The sequence below is a fragment of the Silene latifolia genome, chromosome 3 (assembly GCF_048544455.1).
Source record: "Silene latifolia isolate original U9 population chromosome 3, ASM4854445v1, whole genome shotgun sequence".
Taxonomy (NCBI): domain Eukaryota; kingdom Viridiplantae; phylum Streptophyta; class Magnoliopsida; order Caryophyllales; family Caryophyllaceae; genus Silene; species Silene latifolia.
This window is the reverse complement of record NC_133528.1, coordinates 85303106-85312259: the sequence shown is the minus strand read 5'-3', so window position 1 is coordinate 85312259 and position 9154 is coordinate 85303106. Positions and strand designations below refer to the sequence as shown.

Genomic DNA, 9154 nt, shown 5'->3' with positions numbered 1-9154 from the left:
CTCGAGTTCACCTGCTTTTCCTTCTTCTTCGTTCCTTGTTGTCCCATAACTCATAGGGACTAGTCTAGAAGTCGTGGGGATTGTCCTTCATTGCCAAAAAACTTGGTTTATTCGACTATGGGTCTTTGTCCTTAGTCGCCGCTTGATGCTTGGTCGTTAGATGCTTCCATTTAGCTTTGAAATGCTCCATTAATACGAGATTATCTCTCTTTCCCTACGGATGGCATACAACCTTATAGAATAGCAAATAGAAAGCTAAAGATATACGGAACGACCCTAATAATTATGAAACGCATGCGAAACGAGTCTAGTTAGGGGACTAAATGTGTGTAAATATGAGCCACATCAATCATCTTAGTTTATCGCTTTAGTTTACATTTTTTTTATTACTTTATTTGCATTCCATAGTTTAGACTTTCAACCCGACCAAAATAGTCGCACTTGCTTGATTAGAATGACAAATTTGAATGACCAAGATACCCTTCATCCCATGGATCGACCTTGACTTACCATCTATGGTAAGTTGAGTTATAAATATTGTTTGATAGTGAAAATAACCACCACCATTACAACCTACCAAAATGATAGAAGATTGGTTGAGGGGAGTTCCTTGTGTATACTCGTTTGCTTGGTGGGTATTTTAGATCGTTGCTCGTGTTTTCCTAGATTCGACCACCAAGGTGTACGTCATTCTCCATCGGAGGCAGGCTGTAATGGTCCAGATTCCGCCTTTTACTTCCACGCTCTTGTGACGTAAGCACACCTTGTTCTTGTCATTCTATCATTCATATATATATATATATATATATATATATATATATATATATATATATCGGTGGGTTTGCGGAGATGCTAGTTATGTGAATGATGTGGATGATGACGCTCGTGCCTAGTTTTTAATACTCTTCCAACTTGGTTATATATTACTTGATGTCTTTATGATGCATTAGTGGTAGTGCTAGAAAAATGTTCCGTAGAGATATTAAATTATGAGTGTATTACGAACTTGGTGAGCCGCAACAATATTTAATTGCATCTCATTTTATAGCTTTTAAAAAAAAGGTCTTCTAGGAAAGCCGTTGACAAAATTTGATGATATCTATACCTTATATTAAAAGAGAATACATGTGCGACAGCAATGTCAACCTGCTTGTGTCCTCCTATGACATCACTATTTACGGTTTTGCCATTCCTTATATTTTTTAATGTTTATGTATTTCTTGTTCTTGTCTTCTTGTTAAAAACCAAACCTTCATCTTTTTCATGTCTTCTTTCTTGTTTTCTGCTGCGCATCATAATCATCAGCATCTTACCTCCATTACAGGTAATTAGTTCACACTATCCAACAAAATTTATTACCTTATTATTTCATTTATTTATTTCAGTCATTCGTAATTTGTGAAGTACAGGTAATTAGTTCACACTTATTTCTATAGGGGCGTCTTAAAACAAATGGAGGCTCGGTGCAACATAAAAAAATGAGGCCCCAAATATAAATGCATAGGTGTATTATACTTCGATGTTTATATTGCATTTCATCAAAAACGCTGATGCGTGTGTTTTGTATAAGGTTTTTAACTCATTTTTACACGCATTTCTTGGTTATTTATGTGGCATCTAGCTACAAATGCCCCCGAATAGTCTACTTTGGGTTTGTCTTGTGTAAATTGCAGGTACGAACCAGAAAGGAGCGAAACCAAGCCTGAAGTTGCCATAATTGCATGCATTTTGGAGAACAAGGATTCGGAGCTCGGAATCTGTTACTTAGAGATGCGTGAAGTGGCTTCGGAAGGCGCCCAGGAGTCTAACCGTGCTTATATAGCTCGATCGACCAGTTTGTCTACCTATATTGGTCGATCGAATGCTTTATCCCTCAAGAATTTTCCGATAAATGAAGTTCTTGTACAAACAGCAGACGATTTACTTGAAAGCGAGGAACAAGGTTTGTGCTTTCGTATTTATTAAACTTTTTTTTAAAAAAAAAATAAGTAAGTAGCTTTAGCTGCTTTTTACGTACAGTTGCAGGTACTTCTGAGTCTGAGAAAAAAATATATTGTAAAGAGTACTACTGCTACCGATTGCAGATTCGCCCAAATGATTCTTCGATTTTATTGCGAAGTGGTCGTATTCTCCAACAATATACAGTCGATATGTATATGAAGATTGAGACAACAAGACTTGATTACATAAGGAATAATCAGAATATAATTCGTGCGGACCAATATCAAGGAATAATTGATAGTTACAACTCAGGAATGACTCGCGATGCAAATATTGGCAGACTTTTTATACCACCTGCTAGCTTTATTGGGTGTGACCGTGATTTCAGACGCCGCTATCTTAGTTCTATGACGGTTGTACAACGCTATGGAAAACCAGATATATTTCTAACAATTACGTACAACCCTCGATGGCCAGAAATTGAAATAGAATTATTGCCTTTGAGGAAGTGCAAAATAGACCTGATCTTGTTTCTCGCGTTTTTCGAACAAAACTTTTTGAGTTAAAGAAGGACATTTGTATTCGTCAAATATTTGGTACTGTTGTTGGTTACATTTACGTCGTTGAATTCCAAAAACGAGGTCTCCCACATGCACATTTGCGAGGGCTCCCACATGCACATTTTCTAATAATTCTTGATTCTGATAGCAAAATAAGAACGCCCGACCAGTATGATGATTTTGTTTGTGCGGAATTGCCCGATGCTGCTGAAAACCCTCACCTTTTCTCTGCAGTTGTTCGTCATATGATGCATGGTCCATGCGGTAGAGACAACCCTACTAATCCTTGCATGCGAGACGGTAATTGTAAGAACCATTACCCTCGTGAGTTAATAGTCGTGATTCTTATCCTATTTATCGTCGCAGGCGTACGGGTATTCAGGTGACTGTTTGTAGATCAAAGCTTAATAATCGATGGGTTGTTCCGTACAATCTATAATTATTGGGCAAATATGACTGTCACCTAAACGTTGAGATATGTTCTACAATTAAAGCAGTTAAGTATATGTACAAGTATGTATACAAGGGGCATGACCGTATTTCCTTTGCTGTTACTGATCCTAGTGGAAGTGGTCAGGAATCATTTGATGAGATTACCTCCTACCAATCAGCTAGGTGGATTTCCCCACCAGATGCAGCTTAGAAAATTTTTGGATTCCATTTGAACGAGATACATTCCAACGTTGTTCCGTTACAAGTACACTTACCAAACATGCAAATAGTTAGTTTCCAACCATGGGAAAACCTTGGAAACGTTTTGGATGACGAAGCTCGCAAGAGAACAATGTTAACGGCTTTTTTCAAGCAAAACGAAACCGATGCTTTCTCTCACACGTTATTATACAGTCAACTTCCCGAAAATTATGTGTGGCATAATAAAAGAAAGGACAAATTTTGGACTCTTAGGGAAAAAGGATTTGATTTAGGCCATCTGGTATATGCAAATCCCTCAGAAGGAGAACGGTATTATTTACGCCTTCTGCTCTCAAACATTAGAGGTCCCAAGTCTTTTGACGACTTAAAATCAATAAATGGCGTAACACTTGGTTCTTTTAGAGAGTCTGCTTACATGCATGGATTGCTTGAAACAGACAACTCAATTGAACAATGCTTAGCTGAAGCAGTGCAATATCAAATGCCAGCAGCGCTACGCAGATTATTTGCAACTTTACTCATTTACTGTCAGCCAAATAATCCAAGATTTCTGTGGGATAAATTCTACGCTTCACTGTCCGAAGACTACGCATATGCGTTTCCTGCACAACGTCATAAAGTCTTACAGATGACTCTTACAAATATTTGTTGCATACTTGAATCAATGGGCAAGAGTTTTAGTACTGTTGACCTTGGAGATCTGAAATTGGATACCGCTTATTTGAGCCTTAAAAAACAAAAGAAATTGAGGAAGAGCTTAATATTCCAATAAGTTCAGAAGACATAAATGTTGTAAACATGTTAAATGAGGAGCAACGTCGTGCCTACGATACAATTTACAGAAGGGTTATAGAGCATAGGCCAGGTTCTTTTTTCCTAGATGGCCCGGGAGGTACAGGAAAAACTTTTTTGTACAGCACACTACTTGCAAATCTGAGAGCTAGGGGACTTATTTGTCTTGCAGTTGCAAGTTCAGGTATAGCGGCATCTAATCTTCCAGGCGGAAGAACTTCAAATTCTCGGTTCAAGATCCCTCTTGACATAGAAAATAACCAAAGTTCTCAAATCTCGAAGAAAAGTTCTTTAGCAGAACTAATTCGAGCATGTAGTTTAATCATTTGGGATGAAGCTCCCATGGCAAAAAGAAATTCAATTGAGTACTTTGAAAAAACTTTGTGTGACGTCTGCTCAAGTACAGAATTGTTCGGCGGAAAATTAGTCGTTTTTGGAGGAGACTTTCGACAGGGACTGCCTGTTATACCAAAAAGTACATTACAAGAGGCAATCAATTCGAGTTTTGTTATGTCTCTGTTGTGGCCTCAACTCGAAAGAATTCATTTAACGGTTAATATGAGGGCTATGCGTGATCCTGCTTTTTGCAACTTCGTTCTAAGTGTTGGTGATGGCTCTCATCCTTATAAAAATGGGAAAGATGTAAAATTACAAAGGCCGATTGTCATATCTGCAACAGAAGAATCGATACTAATTGAACAGCTCATTGATTCAATTTATCCAGATATACAGCAAATTAGTACGAATCCGTCTGTAACAACCGAAAGAGCAATACTTACTCCAAAAAATGATGACGCACAAATGATAAATTCTATATTAGTTTCTCGACAAGAAGGTGACGCGTTTACCTACAGGAGCTTTGACGAAGCTGCAGACATCGCGACAGAATAATATCCAGAGGAATATCTTAATACACTACACCCTAACGGTCTCCCGCCGCATCAGCTGGTCTTCAAAATAAATAGTCCTATTATTTTGCTGAGAAACTTAGATCCTACCTCCGGTCTTTGTAACGGTACAAGACTAATTTGCAAGGCATTTGATAGAAATGTTATTGACGCCGAAATTGTAGTGGGACAGCACAAAGGAAAAAGAGTTTTCATACCAAGAATTCCACTTCAACCATCTCATGCCGACAGATTTCAGTTTAACTTCAGGAGGAAACAATTTCCGATTCGATTAAGTTTTTCAATGACTGTTAACAAAGCCCAGGGACAAACACTCAGTAGAGTTGGAATATACTTGCCAAGACCGGTATTTTCGCATGGTCAGTTGTATGTAGCATTGTCAAGAGCAAGAAAAAGCTCTGACATAACGGTTGCTATACTTCCACATTATACGTTATCTGACAGTTGGAGATGTACTAAGAATATTGTATATTACGAAGTATTAAATAAGGCAAAATATAGCTAAGTGTGTATGTAAGAAAAAAATTTTATTCGTACCTCAACGTTATTCTAGAAAAATATTTCAAATAATCGTGTTACTGTTTTAGTTTTATTTTGAATACATGTTATCTATTTCATTTTTCTATTCTTGAGTGCTTCAATTTAAATTTCTATTTTGAACAAAACTCTTCTAATAACAACCTACAGAATACACCCTTATAATATAATTTCTACTGGCGCTTACTTTTTGTTTTAAGTTGCTTTCCTTGAATAACTACATAATTTTTCTTCTAAAACACATAAGATTAACTGCGGTACGTTAAGCTTGTTCTCCAGAACCAAATTTACAGTATTATTACAGACAATAAGTAAACATTATATATTATTTGTACTAAAAATTATGTTCTTAAGATTTCATACAGTTATTTATGACATATTTGAAAGTTATTGTAGATAAAAGGTTCGCCTTTAATACTAACGTTTAGAGTTCCAACAAATGATTTCCTTTTTTAAAAAAAAAAATTGTTAGTAGCCATCTCTCACGTTTTTTGCTATGAATTTGCAGACTATAATGGCTCCTCCAACAATACCGCTTGCCTCAGTGACGGATCGCAGTAGGAACTTTACTGTTGTTGTTACTCTTAAATCCATAAAAGCGTCCAAAAAAACAACCGTGGGGATACAAAACTTTAAAATTTACTTTTTTCTGATAAAGAGGTACTGCAATATATAACTTTTATAATTATCTACATGTTTTTATTTACTATTTTAATTTTATTATTTTATTTGTGTAATAGGGAACAGAAATGACTGCAACAATCTTTCAAGAGAATATTCCTTCTTTTAACAATCTTTTACATGAGAACCATCAATATGAAATTGAAAATCCATATGTGAGGTTAATTCCTCCAAACTACAGATTCGGAAATCATATTTACCAGATGATATTTAAAAAAGGTTTACATATGATTGACCTTGGTTCGACTGAGAGTACTAACACATAGGCGATGTTTGGTAAACGACATATTGGCCAATTTTTAGTATATTCAAGGGTTTTAGCATGTTTGACCAATCAATATGCTAATTTTAGTGTTTGGTAAACAACATATTGAAACAGCATATTTGGGGTCAATATGCTGTTTTACAATATGCTGCTTACCAAACACTCAAATTAATTCTGCTAATTATAATATGCTAGTCAAACCTTCTGATAAAATCTTCCATGTATAATCTGCTTATGCTGAAATTAATCCGCTGTTTACCAAACAGGGCCATATTGGGTTCCAGTAAATTCGGTTCTAGAGAATCTTGAACGCAAGGATAGAATTGGTATGTACCTTTGCCATTATATTCACCTACAATTTTCAAAAATGTATAGAAAATTAGATAAAAAAATGACCATTTCATCTATACAGATTTAGTTGGTATCGCAATTTTTGTTCGATCCTTAAGAACAAATACAAATAGAAGTACAGGAGATGAAAATGAAGCAAGAGATATAATAATCGTCGATCGTCAGTAAGTGGTTTACGACGTGCATTCTTCTCTAAAACAATATTTTTCTTGACAATTGTATATATTTTTTAAGTAAACTATATATGCAGAATGAGGCCCGTCGTTGTTACAGCTTGGCGTGCACTTGCTCTAGAGCCTACTGAAAAAATTGCTAGAGCAATAGACTCCCTACCTGTTATTCAGATAACCCGTGTAAAAGCGCCCGATTATAGAGGTATGTATACATATTATAAATTAATTATATTTTTAGAGAAGCTTCTAATAACCATTTGCATCAACAGGAGGATGCTGAGGTACAACTCGTTTTTCGACTCTAAGATTAGATAGTAACGCCATAGCCGCAGAAGATCTACGCATTTGGTACGTTTTAATTTTCTTTTTTAAATTTTAATTACTGTTTTCGTCTAACAACATCTAACTATTGTCTAAAATATAGGTCTCACGAAATAAAGACATGCTGAAAAATCATAGTAGTACTTTTCAGAAGAACGTTTTTGGAGAAAGCTCGACTCAGCAAACTGAGCAAACTGGGCAATTTCCTATTAGCTCTTTGCCAGGCCAAGAGGTTGTCATTTGAATACACAATTCAACTGTCACTCTTATCAACCTATATCTTTCACATATATTGAAAATCGTGATGCAAGCAAGTTAATACGAGTATTTGAGGTGGTCAATTATGAAGCAAATGGCGCAAAGTACAATCAAAGGCTGCAAACTCAATTTTGAGTTGGACCAATTTCCATTGTCCTAGACTCCTGATCTTGCCACTGCTCTCATCAACGACCAGAAATTTCACCACCAAACTGAGCACTACGCATCAAATCTGATTTCGAAACCGGAATTTAAACCAGCAGCCCATCGTCCTCCTCTGTCCACGGCAGCAGCAACAACCCAAGCAGCAGACACCGCCATCATTCCATCATCTCCATTTCCACTCCATACAACCTTCATCACCATTTTCGTTCACCTTCAACAGCACCAGCAGCCCGCACATCTGCATACATCACCCACCTGCATTTCAAACAATCCCCTGCATCTCAGGCATGCCCACGACATCTACCCTTCATCAAACCACCAAATCAGCCCACCATTACCATCATCATTAAACTCGTGTCCCTTCTCCTCTATCATCAACGACCTGCATCTACCATCAACCACGCATCACCCATTCCTGCACCATTTTCGCACCACCATCAATCCACCATGTCGACTAATTCGACAAACACCAGCAGAGCAGCAACCACGACCTAATCCTCCGTTTGTATTGCCCAAAAGCTTCCCAGAAATCCATAAATTGAGCCACCATCGTCGACCGGAATCCGAGTCCAATCCTTGCTCAATTAACTGCAATCAATCGAATTAAAGACAAGAATGAAGAAACGCAAGAAGATGAGTCGGGTTCAAGGCTAACCCACTCAAATCGACGAAGACCCGACTCCGACGCACCACATTTTGAACCACCGTGGCACCTCACTTTCATCTCTGACCCACCACGGCAGCCCAGAGCACCAGCAGCGACGGAGCAGCAGGAACCATCATCAATCCAGTCACCAATCTCGAACACAAGACGCATCCCCAACCGCCTGCCGCCTACCCGGCTCCCAACTCGCAACAAACATCAAAAGTGCTCTTAGCCGGCCAACCGGCAGCCGACCTCCTCACCGGCTCCCAATCCTATTAATTCACCCTTTTGTTTCCAGGAGATCCCCAGCCGGTGCACAACCGACGGCCGGTGGACCGGCTCACAACCGTTGCTTTGTTTTAAATCTCGTCTTTTCCTTTTTTTATTTTTTTTTTTGTTTCTCCTCTTCTTTTTGGCTGTATTACACGATATCCCCTTTCCCTTTGTTTTTGTTTTGTTTTGAGTCTGAAGTGTCGCAGTATGTTTGTAATGTTGTTAGGTGAGGTGAGGTGAGGTGAGAGGAGAGTATTATTATTATTGAAAATTGTTAATTACCACCTACTAAATATCGTATTTTACAAACTACCACCATGTGTTTCATTTATTACAAAATATCACCTACATTAGAGTGTATATATCCCAACTCACACCGTATTTCACTCCCGAATATAATTTTACTAATTTCCTGACTCGGTTTACTAATTACACTAACAAATTACCTTAATTAACCCTTCAATTCATACCCACAAAATAATTACTCCCTCCTATTCATTTTAACTCTCCCCCTTTCCTTATTTAGTAATATTTTATACTTATTTTAATCACCTTACCCCACAACAATACCCCCACAATACTCATACTTTATCTTATTTTAATCACCTTACCCCACAACAATACTTATT

At 37.4% G+C, this 9154-nt stretch overlaps 2 protein-coding genes across 2 annotated transcripts; both read left to right on the top strand.

Annotated features, from left to right (window-relative positions):
- The first annotated feature begins 3213 nt into the window (after window positions 1-3213).
- On the top strand, window positions 3214-3927 carry LOC141649288 (uncharacterized). The gene has a single exon (XM_074457982.1). It carries the CDS (start codon window positions 3214-3216, stop codon window positions 3925-3927), a length of 714 nt encoding a protein of 237 aa, XP_074314083.1.
- A 26-nt stretch (window positions 3928-3953) lies between these two features.
- LOC141649287 (uncharacterized) lies at window positions 3954-4838 on the top strand. Its single transcript, XM_074457981.1, has one exon. It carries the CDS (start codon window positions 3954-3956, stop codon window positions 4836-4838), a length of 885 nt encoding a protein of 294 aa, XP_074314082.1.
- The last annotated feature ends 4316 nt before the right edge of the window (window positions 4839-9154 follow it).